Below are 18,911 nucleotides of genomic sequence, written 5' to 3'. Positions count from 1 at the left end.
CACAGGCATGTGGGCAATTTCAACAGAAAGGAAGAAACCATGAAAATGAACAAAATCTGGCTACCAGTATTAAAAAAAACTCTAAAATTGCAACAGCACAACAGAGAGGAAGCAGGCAGGAACATCTAATTACCTCTCAACAAAAGTTTGCCCCAGGCACTGCCAGGCCATTGTATGCTACTCAAGGTGGTCAGTTGAAACATTCACACCTAGCTCCAGCAGACAAGAGTCCTTTGTCTCACCCTGGTCATTCCACAGATATATAAACCCCTTTTCCTAGTTCCAACAGACCTCACTACCTCTGAGGATGCTTGCCATAGATGCAGGCAAAACGTCAGGAGAGAATGCCTCTAGACCATGGCCATATAGCCCGAAAAACCTACAACAACCCAGTGATTCCGGCCATGAAAGCCTTCGACAATACATTAGATACTCAGGCAGTCCGCAGTCAGGTACAAAAGAAGGCAGTCCAATAAAAGCTAGTCAGGAACGAAGGTTCAAGAACTGCTGCTAAAGCAGTGGATTAAGAGAACTGGAGGCAGTAGCCCCTCCCACTGGCTATATATACTAATAAGGGGAGAGTGGGTGGGGCTATCCGCCAAAAATGTTTGATAAGATCTCTAGAAGGTTCCAAAGCTGTGTGCGCAGCCGCAGAAATTACCATATGTGCGAATTCACAGGTGACCACTCGGGAAACTACGGTTACAGGTAAGCAACCTATATTTTACTCGAATCTTATGCTCACAATATCAAAGATCAAAGGCCTGTCGAAACAGATATGTCTTACAAGCCCTGCGGAAAGCTGATAAGTCCCGCAAGGCACGGACTTCAGGTGGCAGAGTATTCCAGAGTGATGGTGCCACTGCTGTAAAGGCTCTGCGTCTGGTTGCTGTTAGACGCAAGGTCTTGACACTGGGAATTTCCAATAGATCTTGGTCCTCAGAACGGAGGGATCTCTTGGGTTGGTAGGGGGTGAGGCAGTCCCTCAGGTACATCGGCCCCAGACCATGCAAGGCCTTAAAGGTGAGTACCATCCCTTTGAAAGTGATCCGGTGCTCAATTGGTAACCAATGCAGCTGCAGTAAGATTGGTGTCATGTGGCATCTCATTGGAATTCCTGCAAGAAGCCGAGCAGCTGCATTTTGTACCAACTTGAGCTTCCAGATCACCGACAGAGGAAGACCAATGTAGAGGGCGTTACAGTAGTCCAGTCTTGAGATGACCGTAGCCTGGATCACCGTAGCTAGGTCGTACCTGGACAGGTAGGGGGGCAGCAGTCTAGCCTGCCGCAGATAAAAAAAGGCAGTTCTGCTAACAGCGGAGACCTGGGCCTCCATTGTCAGCAGAGGGTCCAAAAGGACTCACAGACTCTTTACCAATGATGACGGGCATAGTGCCTCGCCATCCAGGGTAGGCAGCTGGATATCCCCACTGCCCGGTTGACCCAGCCATAGGATCTCTGTCTTTGCTGGATTCACCCTCAACCTGCTGGCATGCAGCCATCCAGTAACGGCCTCGAGGCACTGTAATTAAGTTACTCTTCTATACGTTTATGAGGAGGGTCTTTTGTTAATGAGCCCAACAAATTTCTCCTCTCCCTCAGGTGAGTGACTTGTCCTTCCATGACTCCCTTGCCACGTTTGTGGCCATCCTCATTGCCCGCCAGTGTCTCCTCCTCGAAGACCTCATCCGCTGTGCTGCCATCCCCTCCCTGCTCAACGCCGGTGAGTCCCTTCATGCCTGACAGGGTTATTTGTGTGGATAAAAAGGGACAGGAGGCTAACTAGGATTATTGCAGAGTAGAAACCAAACTTTGGAATACAGGCAATCCCTGGGTTATGGACAAGAGAGGATCTGTAGGTTTGTTCTCAAATTGAATGTGTTTGTAAGTTGGAATAGCCTCATTCTTAAAGTGTAACTCCATTCAAATATATGTATGTACAATGTATTGTTTAAGGTTCTCATGGCCGGAATCACTGGCTTGATGTAGGTTTTTTCAGGCTATATGGCCATGTTCTAGAGGCATTCTCTCCTGATGTTTCGCCTGCATCTATGGCAAGCTCTACCTTTGAGGATGCTTGCCATACATGCAGGCAAAATGTCAGGAGAGAATGCCTCTAGAACATGGCCATGTAGCCCGAAAAAACCTACAACAACCTATATGTATGTATGTATGTATTTATGTGTGTGTATATGTGTAGAGAGCGAGAGAGAGAGCGAGAGAGAGAGATAGCTTTGGATAGTGCAGGAAAGGGTCAATACCCAGTAACTAATGATTGCGTTGCTGTATGTGTCCCAGTTCAGAAGATTTCATCTCTCTTTTTGTCCCTGTGACAATTGGATTTAGAAAAAAATTACTTGTTGTGGAAAAAAGGATTGGAGAAAAAGGTTCAGTGGAGAGCCTTTTCCCCCATGATAATAACTCTTTCATGAGTGGATTTTCCTTCCGAGGGGTAGATTCCTCTCACTTCCTGTTGTTTCAGCCTGTTCTTAACTATGAGTCGGATGTCTGTAAGTCAGGGCTGCCTGTAGTTGCTTATTGGACCCCAAAACCACAGCAAGGCCAGCTGGGTTCTGGAAGCCGGGAGCCAAAGTATTGCTGCTTTGAGTCGGGACCAGTCTTTATCTTCATAGCTGCTTTGCAACTATTTGCAACTAGGCTTGGGCAATCCATGGTTCTAAATGGTTCTAACAAAACTTTCAAAATTTAATTATTATTTCATTATTGGTGATTTTAATGACAGAACCAATTAGGAACTGCCATTTATTATGAAATTTTGAGAGTTTTGTTAGAGTTCTGAAATTTTCGCCACCAGAACTTTAGTTTTGTAAGTACTTTAGAACCATTTAGAACCATGGATTGCCCAAGCCTATTTGCAACACCTTTATGTACCCAAAAGATGGAATGTGATCTCAATGGAGTTCCTTTTTTTTTTCCTGCAGCTTGCAGTGAGCAGGACTCTGAGCCCGGCGCCCGCCTGACTTGCCGGATCTTGCTGCACCTTTTCAAGACCCCTCAGCTGAACCCCTGCCAGCAAGACAGCAGTAAGCAGCCCCTTCCTCATTAGTCGCTCTCTCTGTCTCTTGGAGGTGGCTGTTTAGACCCTGTTCCTCATACGCAAGTGACGATCAAGCGGTTGTTCTTTGCCAGCCTTCCCCCAGCACCTTGTTAGTGCTCCTAAAGTTAATGCCTTTTTAAAAATTGGGATCTGTGTGAGGAATAGATGAGTAGGGTATTTAAAGATTGGCCAATAACATTGTTTAGTGACTAAAAATCATTAATAGAAAGAAGATCAATATTAGACAAAAAATGTTAGACAAGAAAATTATTTTTTTAACATAAGTAATTTTTTTGTCTGCTTTCTTATGATACACCGTTTGTTAAGAGTGTTGATAATATAACATGTTGTATGTTACTAGACACATTGCTTAGTGACTAAAAATCATTGATGGAAAGAAGAACAATATTAGACAAAAATGTTAGACAAGAAAATTATTATATTTTTAACGTAAGTAATTTTTTTGTCTGCTTTCTTATGATACACCGTTGGTTAAAAGTGTTGATAATATAACATGTATGTTACTAGACTGGGTGTCAGGATCACCGTATCAGCCTGGGCATCAAGAAGGGAGGTACAGGGGCACGGAGGGGGGGGGGGGAGGTCTGGGTAGAGTTAGGAAAGGTAGTGTAGATAAGACATCTGTTTTGGGAGGGAAATTGAAACTGCAGTTCAACAACTGTGGGCACCGTGTTTGGCCACTGGGGGCAGATGGGAGTTGGAGCTGATATATTCAGAAAGTTTGAGCTGGAAAACTTTAGAACTGTCTTTTTAGGATTGTGGAAAGAAGGAATAAACCACATGTCTCCAACGTTTTGTTGTTGTGAGCTTGATTTTATCTTCCAGAATCTGACATTGGGGTAGAGTCAGGGATTTTTCTCCAAAATATAATCTATAGTTTATTATTATTATTATTATTATTATTATTATTATTATAAGGTTTACAATCACCATTGTTAGAAAATAACATTCTATGGAGGAAAAAATATTTGAAGGTCTGAAGAAAATTGTAATGTAATAGTAGTAGATACTAAGCATGTTCTGATAGTTATATATATCATTAGTGTGTTCTATTTTGTCCTTTTATTGAAGAATAAAAATTATATTAGTACTACAAAGTATTCACCATGGGGAGGAGGGAGGTTGATCCCAAACTTACACTAATTCTTTTAGTGCACAAGTGGGTGCCAAATCCCAGAATCTACAGTTTATCCAAAACGAGTTGCCAAAAGCTGTAATCTGAGCTGGCAGTCGATCTTTCCTCCTTTAGTCCTTATGTACCATTCAAAACTAGGCATCCACCCATGTGTGTCCCTTGGAGAATCACTGCTTGGGCCACGCTATCTGCCCTTTTGGGGCCAAGAGCATCATCCTGGCTTTCTTTCCGGTTTCTCCACAGGCAAGCCGTTGGTGGGCATCCGCTCCTCATGCGACCGGCACTTGTTGGCCGCATCTCAGAATCGGATTGTGGACGGAGCCGTCTTTGCTGTCCTGAAGGCAGTCTTCGTTCTCGGTGTGTATTTTGGAAAGGCCAGGGAACCACAGAACAGGGTCTGATGTGTTGGGTCAGGAGGGACAACTGGCACAGCCTTGTTTAGTCCAGGAACTTGGAGCAAGTGGTGGAACTTCTGATCGAATCCTTTTTCCCAATTGTAGGTGATGCTGAACTGAAGGGCTCTGGATTTTCCCATCCGGGAGGGGTTGACGATCTCATGGAAGACGACAAGAAGCCAGCCGGCCGCATGGTCTCTATTGAGACAGCCAGCCTGGAGGTTTACGCCAAATACGTCCTGAGGAGCATCTGCCAGCAGGTCAGCGGGGCAGGCCCTCGGCCCTCGGTTCTCTATAGTCTGCCTACTCAGTGCTGGAGGAGTTTCATCTAGGATTACTCTGACTGTGGGAAGGAGGAGACTCACATGCCTGCAAGAACTTAGGGATATCCTTGCAACATCATGCACAAGATGGCTATCCCCTTCTTCTGTCCTGCATGTCGACCCTTTGGTTTCTTTCTATTGCTTGAGAAGGAATGGGAAAAACTTTGAAGGCTTGGACTCAACTGTCCTAGAATCCTTCAGCCAGCACTGGAGAAATGTGGTGTTTTGAACTACAATTCCAAGTTTTTGGGATTTGTAGTCCAGAACACTAAGATTTTTTCAACTTTATTATTTATTTATTTATTTATTTATTTATTTCACATATTTCTACCCCGCCCTTCTCAACCCCCGAGGGGGGACTCAGGGCGGCTTACAAAAGGCACAATTCGATGCCTACACAATAATACAGATACACATATATAAACAGCAATTAAAACAATTATAACAGTTCAAAACAATCAATTATACTCACAATCAATAAAAAAAATCAATCTCATGCTCAACGTTCACCAACTCAGAGTCCATAAATTCGTTCTACCTTGTCCGTTCCTATCAGTTGTCGTTGTCCTTTATTTATCTGCCAGATTACCCAAATGCATTCGGACAGATTCCTCCTGTTGTGAGGAATGTTAGTGCATTCTACCCTCCACAAATTCATATCTAAAGTAATGATATGAAGCGTACCTGTCCAAACGTATCTCCTTCTATGTCCCACCACGGAGTTTAGATCTTCTGGGGAGGCCTTGCTCTCGGCCCCACCTTTATCACAAGTGAGACTGGTGGGGACGAGGGACAGGGCCTTCTCAGTGGTGGCCCCTCGCCTGTGGAATTCACTCCCCAGGGAAATCAGGTCGTCAACATCCCTCCTCTCCTTTAGAAGGAAGCTGAAGACATGGATATGGGATCAGGCATTTGGGTAATTTGGCAGATCAAAAAGGTAATGATGACTAGAGTTGAAAAGGACTATGGTAATGCTAAGTGGATTGACGGATTTTAGAACTCGACGAACGCGGGCTATAGAGCGGTTTTAGTTGATTTTGTATTAATCGTATGTTTTTAATTGTTATTGTTATTGCATTTTATTGTAATTGTTAGCATCGAATTGTTCCGGATGTAAGCCGCCCTGAGTCCCCCCTAGGGGGTTAGAAGGGCGGGATAGAAATGCCCGAAATAAATAAATAAATAAATAAATGAGTAATGAGTGCCAAGGTCTCCTGATTTCCCCAGTTTGGGTTTGTATGGCCAGAACATCCTGGTTTGAGCTCATGCTATGATATTACACTATGTAACAAAATTTGAAAAAAAAATCTGTTTATTTTTTAAAGTGTTTTTTCTTGTTTAATTGTGCAGTACTTACTTTGAAAGGAGTTGTTCTACTCCAGAAACTTCATTTTTGTGGCTGCTGTAAACTGGGTTGAATTGGTTGAGACTCAATGAGACATTCATTGAAAAACCAGAGCAAAATGTGCTGCAGGATATCCCTCCCACAGAACCAAAGTTTTTACAGTTTAATAAACTTTTTCCATGAACTAATTAGGAAATGACATTTAAAACGAAGGAACAAAACTCCTTTTACATAGTGTTGTTATATATTTATTTACACCCACTTTGGAACTTGTATAACAACAATAATCATCGCCGTCTGTTCCCTCTTCTTGGCCAGGAGTGGGTGGGCGAGCGCTGCCTGAAGTCCCTGTGCGAAGACAGCAACGACCTGCAGGACCCGGTCTTGAGCAGCACCCAGGCCCAGCGGCTGATGCAGCTCATCTGCTATCCGCACCGGCTGCTGGACAATGAGGAAGGCGAGAACCCCCAACGGCAAAGGATCAAGCGCATCCTACAGGTCGGAACCCCTGAGATCCCGGCCATAGGTTTTTAAATCCTTGCATGTTAATGTTTATATGTGATTTATTTAACTGTACTGTTGTTATTTTTTGTTTTGTTTATTGCTTTCTTGTTTATTGATGTGTTGTTGGACTTGGCCTCATGTAAGCCGCTCCGAGTCCCTTGGGGAGATGGAGGCGGTGTATAAATAAGTATTATTATTACTAGCTGTGCCCTGCCACGCGTTGCTGTGGTCTATAGTAAGAATTTTTGAAGTAGAGGTAGCTATCTGAACTATTATGAAAGAGCGGTACCTACCTATTCCTTCCCCCCTTTTTCTTCCCCTTCCCCTTTCTCTCCTTTCTTCCTTCTCTACCTCTTTTTTTCATTCCTTCGTTTGCTCTTTGGTTTCATCCTTCCTTCTCTCTCTCTTTCCTTCCTTCCCTCTCCCTTTCGCTACTTCTTCCTTTGTCTCCTTTCTTCCCTCCCTGTTTCCTTCCTTCTTTCATTTTTTATTTCCTTTTTTCTTTCCTTCCTTCTTTACCTCTTTCCTGCCTTTCCTCCCCTTTTTCTTTCCTTTCTACTTTCTCTTCTTCCTTCCTTTGGTACCTCTTTCTTTCTTTCCTTCCTTCCTTCCTTCCTTCCTTCCCTCTTTCCTTCCTTCCCCCTTCCCCTCCTACATTCTTTCCCTTTTCCCTCCCTCCCTTTCTTCTCTCCTTCCTTCCTGTCTGTTCTCCCGCAATACTAGGGTAGAGTCGCTTCAAACTCTAATTTATGAGTCTATTTAATATAGTAATATTTTGAATTTAAACGTATTTTTGTGGGGGTTTTTTTTTCCAGTGATGGTCATGCCTTGGATTGTGAGGAGTTTTGTTGCCAAATTTGGGGTCATTTGGCCCAGTAGTTTTTTTTGTTCTTAAGGTACTCATTAAGCACAGAGCATTTTTATATATATAGATTATTATTATTATTATTATTATTATTATTATTAGTGAAGGGCACCGCCTCTCCCTATCTCTCTCTCAGGCTCAGTCCAGCAGGGTGGGACTTATGGGAGTGGTGGGGCACACAAAAGAGATGGAATGGGGTCCCTAAATTATTGCCAGAGCCACCAAGAGGGCAGGGAAAATGGTTGAGTTGTGAGTGGATATTATTTATTACTATTTAAAACTTTTATATCCCGATCTTCTCACCTCCGTAGAGGGACTCAGGCCGGCTTACAGCAAGGATTCAATGCTACTAATACAAGTTAAAACACCATACAACAATACAAGATTAAAATACATATAGCTAAAATACATATATACCAAATCGCCAAGGTAAAATCATGTTCAACTCAGTCCGCATATGTGGTCACTCCCTTTGGTCTGTAACCAGTCTCAGCCATTATTCTGGGAATGCTTTGTTCCATAACCAGGATTTCACTAGCCTCCTGAAGGACAAGAGGGAGGAGGCAGATCTAATCTTACTCGGGAGAGAGTTCCATAGCCGAGGGGCCACCACAGAGAAGGCCCTGAGTGAAGGCCCATATTAAACGCGCTTGGTGGTGAAACCGAGAGCCGGGCCTCTCCGGAAGATCTTAATGTCCTTCATGGTTCATGGGGGAGAATACGTTCAGACAGGTATATTACGCCAAAGCAACCCAGGAGGTGACAAGTGTTTGCCCTCATTGCAGAACCTGGACCAATGGACGATGCGGCAGTCTCTGCTTGAGCTGCAGCTGATGATCAAGCAGACAGCAAGCAATGTAAGTGTCTCTTGGGGTCACGTTAAAGGCCACGCTTTGCTATCCTTGGGTACTGGCTGCATTTCCGGCAGGAAAAGGGTGGAATGGGGTCTCTTTTTGGGGTCTCCTCAAACTCCTTCTCCCTCCTTCTGCAGCAAGAAATGAACTCCTTGCTGGAGAACATTGCCAAGGCCACTATCGAAGTCTTCCAACAGTCTGCTGAGACCAACTCTGCCAGCAACGGCATCGTCAACCTGGGCGGCTCCACCAGCCTTGGCCCGGCCAACACCAAGGCCAAACCCATCCTCAGGTCAGGGCCTGGACGAACAAGGGGAAAGGGCTGCTGATGGGCATCAACAGGATCTGAAAGAATAGTCTGGCCCAACTCTCTTGTCTCTGTCTCTCAGTTCCCTGGAAAGGTCAGGCGTGTGGCTGGTCGCCCCACTCATCGCCAAGCTTCCAACCTCGGTCCAGGGCTATGTCCTGAAGGCGGCTGGGGATGAGCTGGAGAAAGGGCAGCACTTGGGGTCCTCATCCCGCAAAGAGCGGGACCGCCAGAAGCAAAAGAGGTGAGGAGGGTCCCGGAATGACGGGAATGAAGAGAGGGGGGAGGTCTGAAAGCCCCTATAACAAACTAAGCCCCTATTTCTCCCATTCACTTGCAGTATGTCCCTCCTGAGCCAGCAGCCTTTCCTGTCTCTGGTGTTGACCTGCCTGAAGGGTCAAGACGAGCAGCGCGAGGGCCTCCTCACCTCCCTCTACAGCCAGGTCCAGCAGGTAAGCCAGTCTTGCATCCCCTTATGAAGAATCCCATTCATATGACTCTGGCTTTTGTGAATGTATTTCCTCATTATCCATGGATTCAGTATCCCCTTTTTTCTCCCATCTAGATTGTGACCAACTGGCGAGAAGACCAGTACCAGGACGACTGCAAAGCCAAGCAGTTGATGCATGAGGCACTCAAGCTGCGACTCAATCTGGTAAGCAGCCAGGGAGATCATGGGATTCTTGCCAGAGTTTCTCAAGCTGGAAAAATGTGCTCTGTGTAAAAGGTAAAGGTAAAGGTTTCCCCTGACATTAAATCTAGTCATGTCTAACTCTGGGGTGGTGGTGCTCATCTCCATTTCTAAGCCAAAGAGCCGGTGTTGTCCGTAGACGCCTCTTAGGTCATGTGGCCAGCATGACTGCATGGAGCACCGTTGCCTTCCAGCAGAAGCGGTATTTATTGATCTACTCACACTTGCATGTTTTGGAACTGTTCGTTTGGCAGAAGCTGGGGCTAACAGTGGGAGCACACCCCACTCCCTGGATTCAAACCGCCAATTTTTTGGTCAGCAAGTTCAGCAGCTGAGCAGTTAAACCTGCTGCACCACCAGATTAATTTACTAGATGATGCCAATTGTGCCTGATATGAAGTGTTGGGGGTAGATCGATTGATGGGGACGAGGGAGAGGGCCTTCTCTATGGTGGCTCCCCGGCTCTGTAACTCACTCCCCAATGATATCAGACAAGCCCCCACATTGGCAGTCTTTAGGAGGAGCCTGAAAACGTAGCTGTTCCAGTGTGCCTTCCCTGAATAAGGAAATAAGTCCCAGCAAAATGTCCTCAGAAGCACTTTAACTACTTGTTGGGTTGCTCTCCCTACATTTCTTTTAAAACCCTCCTACCAGATACATCCTACCTCTGTTCATGCCCAGCGTTTATTTATTTTTTAAATTTTAAATTATTAGATTTGGCCAGGCCATAAGTTTTTAAAATCCTTTTGTGTTATTGTTTATATGTGATTTCTATTAATTGTATTGTTTTTGCTTATTGCTTTTTGTTTTATTGATGTGTTGTCGGGCTTGGCCTCATGTAAGCCGCTCTGAGTCCCTTGGGGAGATGGTGGCGGGGTATAAATAAAGTTATTATTATTATTATTATTATTATTATTGTTATTGTTATTATATGGCTGAGGGGAGATATTTCTTCCACTTGCAAAAGAGAGTCCATGGGGCTTCCCTGTTCTTCTGGGACCTCTTTGGCCCAAGGACCTTAATCAGCTTTGGAAAATCTCTTGCAGAAAAAGGGGGCACATTCCTGTCATGGGCAGGGAGGGAAGCAGAAACGGTGAAGATCAAAAGTACTAGTCTGTTTTGGCTGAAAACTTTGGGGTAGACAAGTTTCACCGGTTTAGAATTGTTTTGCTGTAAGCTGGAGGAAGAAACATTTGGTTCAGAAGCTGAGAAACTACCATTTCATGGGGAAGTGGTGTGGCACTGTATGGATATGGCCCCCTGCAGCAACTTGCCACAAGCCTCAGCTTTGCATAAAACAGGACAGACAGTTCTAGTCCTCTCCCTTTCTATGAACTGGCACGGGCTTTGGGATTGGCAGGGGAGGTCCTTCTCTCAGTCCCACCACCATCTAGAGCATGGTTGGTGGGAACGAGAGAGAGGGCCTTCTCTGTGGTGGCGCCCCAGTTCTCAAATACCCTCCCAAAAGAGATTAGGTTAGCCCCCATCCTTGTATCTTTCCGATCCAGCCTAAAAACATGGATTTTAAAGCAGGCTTTTGACCTCAAATGGTCCCATATGAGGTTGACACTCTGGCACTTTCGTTGTGAATTGATGGCAGCTAGTTTTATCTACAGATGGTCTGAATTTTTTAAATTGTACTATTTTATTTTATATTATATGGGTTGATAGTGGTCATTTTTATAATTTCTATGTGATATTGTTTTATACTCATGTACCGTTTATGTTATATGCTGCACCTTGGGGTGCCTTTATAAGCTGCTCTGAGTCCCCTTGGGGAGATGGTGGCAGGATATACATAAAGTTTATTATTATTTTTATGTGGGTTGCACTGTCCCAATGGGGCCAAGCCACTTGGCTTTTGCACCTAGAGGAATCCAGCCTCCCTTTTGGGTTTCTGGCCAGGACCATGTGATCCTGGAGCCAATGGATTTCCTTTGGGGCCAACTGCCTCCTCTTCTTCCTCCTGAAAGGTGGGCGGCATGTTTGACACTGTCCAGCGCAGCACCCAGCAGACCACTGAGTGGGCCGTTCTCCTCCTGGACATAATCAGTAGTGGCACCGTGGACATGCAGTCCAACAAGTGAGTCTTCCTTCACTCCTGCCTTCCTTCTCTTCTTCCTTCCTTCCTTCCTTCCTTCCTTCCTTCCTTCCTTCCTTCCTTCTTTCTCTCCTCCCTTCCTTCGTTCCTTCTCTCCATTGTTCCTTCCTTCCTTCCTTCACTTCCTTCTCTCCTTCCTTCCTTCCTTCCTTCCTTCCTTCCTTCCTTCCTTCTTTCTCTCCTCCCTTCCTTCGTTCGTTCTCTCCTTCCTTCCTTTGTTCCTTCTCTCCTTTGTTCCTTCCTTCACTTCCTTCTCTCCTTCCTTCTCTCCTCCCTTCTTTCCTTCTCTTCTTCCTTCCTTCTCTCCTTCCTTCCCTCCCTCCCTCCTTCCTTCCTTCCTTCCTTCCTTCTCTCCTTCCTTCCTTCCTTCCTTCTCTCCTTCCTTCCTTCCTTCCTTCTCTCCTTCCTTCTCTCCTCCCTCCCTCCCTCCCTTCTCTCCTCCCTTCCCTTCCCGGGGATGCTGTGACGCCTTGCCTTTTTCCTTCCCTCTGATCCTCCAGCGAGCTCTTCACCACCGTCTTGGATATGCTGAGTGTCCTCATCAATGGGACGTTGGCGGCGGACATGTCCAGCATCTCCCAAGGCAGCATGGAGGAGAACAAGAGGGCCTACATGAACCTGGTCAAGAAGCTCCGGGTAAGTGAGAAAGGAACTGAGGCCCCGGCCCATCACTTCTCCCAGCACAGTACAACACAATACAATACAATACAGAATGCAAAAACAAAACTTACATCAGAAAATAATTAAACTAGCAACGCAAAAAAAAAAAAAAAGCAAATTAACACAATATAAAAGTCAAACTGGAAGGGCAGGCCAGACGGACAAGACAAAATGATAATATGATTAAAAAAAACCCTGGGTGAGTTAGGAATATAAAATGTGTAAGTAAGGAACGGTGGAGAGTGGATCAGGCGGAGTTCAGCTCAGGCTGAGGCCTTCCTTCCTGATGGTGTTCTCATTTCTCCATCCTCTGCAGAAGGAGCTGGGCGACCGGCAGTCGGAGAGCCTGGAGAAGGTGCGGCAGCTGCTCCCACTGCCCAAACAGACCCGGGACGTCATCACCTGCGAGCCTCAGGGCTCCCTGATCGACACCAAAGGCAACAAGATCGCCGGGTTTGATTCCATCTTCAAAAAGGAGGCAAGTTCTTTCCCTTGTCCTGTGTTTTGCCTTTTCTCACAGCAGCAGTGGACTCTCTGCCTTTGCATGTGGCTCCTACTGTGGACCCATATCTGAGGCCGAGGGCAAGGTGATGTCTTAAAATTCTGTGAGAAGATGTTGATTCAGGACTTTTTTCTTCTCTTTCCTTGCTGCCCCCAAAATTGTGAGCTGGTGGTTCTCAAACTGGTTTCCCCCCATGTTTCGGACTTCAATTCCCAGAAGCCCCAACCAACATGGAATTCCTGAGGTCCAAAACCCTTGGGTCAGACCTGTGCAACCTATCAGTCTAGAAATGCTTTGGGTAATTAGGCGGAAATTACAATTGACAGTGTTGACAATGGCTTGGAAATGGATTATGGATAAGTTTAATGGAGTAATCAATATAGCATACGGCTAGATAATGGCCACCAGACTGTCAGTATATTGTTTTAATGTTTTTATGCTTTTAACTATTGTAATTATTGGTATTTTGCATTTTATTGTTGCCAATTGGAAGCCGCCCTGAGTCCCCCCAGGAGTTGAGAAGGGCGGGGCAAAAGTGTTCGAAAATAAACAAACAAATAAAATGCATTGTAGGGGATCATAAAGCCTCAAATAAATATAAACAGATCTTCAAAAGGGAGGTACATATAATGCTTCTGACAGGGCAATTTATTGACATTTATGACCAGTAGATCCATGTTACTGTCATATGATAACGTTCCACTTAGTAATTCCAAGTATTGTCAATATGCACAACCGGGATGAACGTATATTGGCAGATCTCAAATGTTGTACTTGGTTGTATCCACGTTGCCAGAACAGTAACTAGTGAAGTCATATGGGTTGGCACAGCAATTACAGTTTTGTTGTGCTCAAAATCCCAACCAAGAACAATCATGTATCAAAATGCATAAAGCGAGAGCAATGCGGTAAACCATGGTATTGATTCTGGAGACCCACTGCAGTCTGGGTTAGATCCTCCATGCTTATTGAATGAATTTTTCTGACTTATGTAAAGCAGACATACAGCAAATGCTTCACTTGAAACGAAGAATAAACTTTCTGTTTAAATGTTTGATAGTTCATTTTTAATAGATTATATAATTGCCGTATATACTCGAGTATAAACCGAGTTTTCAGACCTTTTTTAGGCTGAAAAAGTCCCCCTCTGCTTATACTCGAGTCAAAGTTATTTATTATTTTACTCTTTGTAAGCCGCATCGAGTCCCTTGGGAGATGCTAGCGGGGTACAAATAAAGTTTAATAATAATAATAATAATAATTTTACTCTGTTATTATTATTACTTTACTGACACAAAAGCACAGTATGTCACAGCAAACGAGATCTATATGCAGGATTTCATATCAAAAAATCACAAGTCGAACACTTCCCAAGCGTCTAGGACTGTGTGATGGGTGCCACCTTGTCGTGGTGGGGGGCTTAACTGCTCCAAGGATGCTGAGAGCTGTAATGGTGGTAGTGTAACTACCAGCAGGTTCAACCAAGTCAGAGAGGTAGCTGAGGAGTGGAACTAAGAGCACCTAACCCATTAGTACTATGGAGAAGCAAACCAAAACAATGTCTATACTGGCTCGGTCGACGCCCAGGATAAAAAGGACCGCGGTGGATGCTGCTGATTCTGGACATCCATCAACAAGTAGGCTACAGAATCAAAATACAAATAAACATTCACGGAAGCGGCAGATATATACAATGCCAGAAAACAGCACATTTATTATTATTATTATTATTACATTTATTATTTTACTCTATTATTGCTTTTACTTTATTATTATTATTACATTTATTATTTTACTCTATTGTTGCTTTTATTATTACATTTCCATTATTTTACTCTGTTATTTTATTATATTTATTATTTTACTCTCTATTATTATTGGAAGGCTAGATAAGCACATTTACATTGAAGAAGGTTAGAATAATGGTTTAAACAGAGTTGGACAATCTTATCTTAAATCACAGTCTTATGTAAATGTTCAAAACATTTAACTTATGGGTGCTTCAATTAATGTCGTTTTATTGGTATCTATTTTTATTTTGAAATGTACCAGTAGCTGCTGGATTTCCCACCCTCTGCTTATACTTGAGTCACTATGTTTTTTCAGTTTTTGGTGGTAAAATTAGGTGCCTTGGCTTATATTCGGGTTGGCTTATACTCAAGTATATGCGGTAGTTATGGGCTTTTTTGGTAAGTAATTGCCGACTGCAGGGATGAGGTTACCTATTTTTAGTTCTGCTATATGCCTGGTATCCATGGTTGGTCCCAGCTCTCTTCCAATCCTTCTTTCCTCCAAATGTCTTCCCAGGGCTTGCAGGTGTCCACCAAGCAGAAGATCTCCCCCTGGGACCTCTTTGAAGGTCTGAAGCATTCTGCCCCACTCTCCTGGGGCTGGTTTGGGACGGTGCGAGTGGACCGGAAGGTGTCCCGCTTCGAGGAGCAGCAGCGGCTACTCTTGTACCACACGCACCTGAAGCCCAAGCCCCGCAGCTACTACCTGGAGCCGTTGCCACTGCCCCCCGAGGAGGAGGAGCCCCCCACTCCGGTGGCCATGGAGCCTGAGAAGAAGGTAGCTGAGCCGGCCAAGGTGGAGAAGGCCAGCGCCAACACCGCCAGCTCTGCCGCGGAGCCCAAGAAGAAGGCCAGCAAGAACAAGAAGCGGGCTCAGCCCACCAACAAGAATGAGGTGAGTGCAGAGGGCCCTATCAAGAGGGCAGCTCCCCAAATGGAGAACGGATGCCCTGGGCTTTTAATGTTCAGAGAAAAACCTCATTTGACAAATAACACTATGTAACAAAATTTGAAAAAAATTATTCCTGGTTTGAAAGTGTTAACTTTCAATTTAATTGTGCGAACCTTACTTTGAAAGTAGTTGTTCTACTTCAGAAACTTGCTTCTTGCATGGCTGTGCGCAAGGATGACACGCAAATTCAGGAAGCATTCCATATTTTTCTTATTTTTTTTTAACTAATTAAAAAATTAATTTTATGACTGTTGTGGCATCCGATTGCTGCCAATTTGTAAGCCTCCTTGAGTCGCCTTTGGGCTGAGAAAAGCGGAATAGAAATACCGTAAATAATAATAATAATAATAATAATAATAATTATTATTATTATTAACTTTATTTATACCCGCAAAATCTCCCAAAGGACTCGATGCGGCTTACAAAGGCCAAGGCCACCAACAAACAACAATATACAAATACAACAATAAAACACATAAGCAAATAATAAAACATCAAGCAAAACAATAAAACACTAAAAACAATGACACCATGACGCATTTAAAACCTAAAGGCTGGGCCAAATGTAATGGACAAAATTTAAAAAGTGCTGGACTTGACAGGTGATATGTAGAGGTTTTTTGGAGGTAGGTGCAATGTGCAGACAATCCTAAAACTAACAAGGTGCATTTGGGACATGATGCCAGGAGTTTCCTATTCTGGAAAGGCACACTGGAACAGCCAGGTCTTCAGGCTCTTCCTAAAGATTGCCAACGTTGGGGCTTGTCTGATGTCCTTGGGGAGAGAGTTCCAGTGTCGGGGAGCCACCACAGAGAAGGCCCTGTCCCTCGTCCCCACCAAACGCGCTTGTGACGCAGGTGGGATCGTGAGCAGGGCCTCTCCAAATGATCGAAGGGAGCGTGTGGGTTCATATATGGAGATGCAGTCACGCAGGTAGGCGGGTCCCAAATTTATTTATTTACATTTATATGCCACCCTTCTCACCTGGAAGGGGACTCAGAGCAGCTTACAAGATATATATACATACAATATATTCAATGATTAGCATAGTATAATATCAGCATTTTATATTACTATATTGCACTATAACATTATATTGTAATATTATTAGTAATATTACATGTAATATAAAATATATAATTATAATATCATATTATTGGTATTATATTGTATTACATTATAATATTATAAATATTATAGGTATATACAATATATTATATTATATTATATTATATTATATTATATTATATTATTATTATAATGGCGCAGGAGACAAAATGGAGCTGTATTCTGCACCCCTCTCTCCTCACTTTGGCCCAGAGCAGCTGTTGGTGCTGGGGTGAAGGGTCCCCAACTGATGACATATTCAGGAGACAAGATGGAACTGGTCCCGGCCCCCTCTCTCTTCATTCTGGCTCTGAGTGGCAGTTGGTTTTTGATGTATTGTCGAAGGCTTTCATGGCCGGAATCACCGGATTGTTGTAGGTTTTACAGGCTGTATGGCCATGTTCTAGAAGCATTCTCTCCTGACGTTTCGCCTGCATTTGTGGCAAGCATCCTCAGAGGTTGTGAGGATCCTCACAACCTCTGAGGATGCTTGCCACAAATGCAGGCAAAACGTCAGGAGAAAATGCTTCTAGAACATGGCCATACAGCCCAAAAAACCTACAACAACCCAAATAAAATTTTGTGTCTGCCACAAACTAGGTTGAATTGGTTGAGACTCGATGAGATACTTATAGAGCAAAATGTGCTGCAGGATGCCCCTCCCACAAAAACAACGTTTTGGCAGCTTAATATACTTTTCTCATGTTTCTTTGGTAGAATCAATTAGGAAATGACATTGATAACCCAGGAACGAAAATTGTGTTACATAGTGTAACCACCTCCCCATTGATTGTTGTATGGAAAACAAATACAATGCCAACTCTTGAAAACTGGCTATTGAAGGTATGGGATATAATGAAAATGGATCTACTTACACAAAGACTAACGATAATAGTACAGTGAGCCAAAAAACAAACTGGGGAAAATTCACGGATTTTATTAGAAAAGACAACCCAGAAATTTATTTTCAAAAGACATAAGAAATCTCAAAGACCAAAAATATAAAGAAACTAGAAGGCAAAGAAATAGAAAAAGGAAGAAAAGAATAGATAACACAACCGGGGAAAACCTAGAAGCCATTTTATCTTCCTTCTTTTTTCTTTTACTTTCTTTATTCTTTTTTGGGTTTTTTCCCCTATTTCTCCTTCCTCCAACCCTATTGTCCTTAAATAATTTGTTCCCACACTTTCATTGTAAACTCTTTTTAAACTTTGCTCACACTCCAGTCTATCGGAGTTAATTTTACTTTTTTTTTTTTTTTGTCGTGTCAGGAGCGACTTGAGAAACTGCAAGTCGCTTCTGGTGTGAGAGAATCGGCCGTCTGCAATTGGCCATCCCCCTGCACCCAGGGGACGCCTGGATGATTTGATGTTTTTATCATCCTTGTGGGAGGCTTCTCTCATGTCCCCGCTTGAGGAGCTGGAGCTGATAGAGGGAGCTCATCCACCTCTCCCCGGATTCGAACCTGCGATCTGTCAGTCTTCAGTCCTGCCGGCACAGGGGTTTAACCCACTGTGCCACCGGGAGGTTCCTTTACTTTCAATAAAAACAATTAAAAATACAAGATAACATGCAGACCCAGAATCCCCAGTGTCGTCAGAATGAACAACAAGCCCAGAATTCCCAGAGAGATCAGGTGCAGGCACAATCAAAGGCTGAATTACAACAGTGCCGTTCATTTTCCCCCAATGGCCTCCCCTACAGGACTACATGATGGCTGCGGGACGTGGGGTCCCTTACGGGGGCGGCATGCCGGCGGACCTCCTCCACCATCAGACGGCAAACTCCATGTCGCGGTTGGCCTATGGGCAGTCGCCGGTGGGGCTCTACACTCAGAACCAGCCCTTGCCAGCAGGTGAGTCGGGCCCGCAGACCCATGTGTTGGAAGGGTCCTGCTTCTTCTTTATCTCACTCGAGTTTTAATCAGTTTTAATCAGTTTTTCTTTTAAATTTTACATGTAGCCCTCCCATTGTCACTGTGATTGTGTTTATTGTAATTTTATACCGTTATGCTTTCACATGTTTTATGTAATTATGATGCTATTGTTTACTGTCTGCGTTTTCGGGTTGCGTTTTCGTTTTCATGCTGCTGTAGTTTGTGTTTGGGCTTGGCCTCATATATGCCGCTCTGAGTCTCCATTGGGGAGATGGTGGCAGGGTATAAATAAAGACTATTATTTATAAAAAAACAAAATATAAACTATATTAATTAATTAATTAATTAATTAAACTATATATAAAAAAACTAAAAAACTGTAAAATTGCAACAGCACAACAACACAAGGAAGCAGGAAGGGACA

The 18,911-nt window shown here is 43.8% G+C and overlaps 1 protein-coding gene across 4 annotated transcripts in view; it reads left to right on the top strand.

Annotated features, from left to right (window-relative positions):
* Nucleotides 1-18,911, top strand: part of MED12 (mediator complex subunit 12) — a 72,831-nt gene that overhangs the window by 35,839 nt on the left and 18,081 nt on the right. For all 4 annotated transcript variants that reach the window (XM_067471616.1, XM_067471617.1, XM_067471615.1 and 1 more), the window contains 15 exons: nt 1,604-1,724; nt 2,944-3,045; nt 4,459-4,572; nt 4,716-4,870; nt 6,597-6,776; nt 8,433-8,504; nt 8,639-8,793; nt 8,891-9,052; nt 9,149-9,260; nt 9,374-9,463; nt 11,473-11,582; nt 12,101-12,236; nt 12,577-12,738; nt 15,070-15,447; nt 18,316-18,466. In XM_067471616.1, coding sequence (XP_067327717.1) covers nt 1,604-1,724; nt 2,944-3,045; nt 4,459-4,572; nt 4,716-4,870; nt 6,597-6,776; nt 8,433-8,504; nt 8,639-8,793; nt 8,891-9,052; nt 9,149-9,260; nt 9,374-9,463; nt 11,473-11,582; nt 12,101-12,236; nt 12,577-12,738; nt 15,070-15,447; nt 18,316-18,466 — 2,200 coding nt within the window. The remainder of the gene's footprint in view (nt 1-1,603; nt 1,725-2,943; nt 3,046-4,458; nt 4,573-4,715; nt 4,871-6,596; nt 6,777-8,432; nt 8,505-8,638; nt 8,794-8,890; nt 9,053-9,148; nt 9,261-9,373; nt 9,464-11,472; nt 11,583-12,100; nt 12,237-12,576; nt 12,739-15,069; nt 15,448-18,315; nt 18,467-18,911) is intronic.

Source organism: Anolis sagrei, chromosome 10, assembly GCF_037176765.1.
Source record: "Anolis sagrei isolate rAnoSag1 chromosome 10, rAnoSag1.mat, whole genome shotgun sequence".
Classification (NCBI taxonomy): Eukaryota; Metazoa; Chordata; class Lepidosauria; order Squamata; family Dactyloidae; genus Anolis; species Anolis sagrei.
Note: the sequence above shows the minus strand (reverse complement) of the source record. Positions and strands in the feature narration are given on the sequence as shown.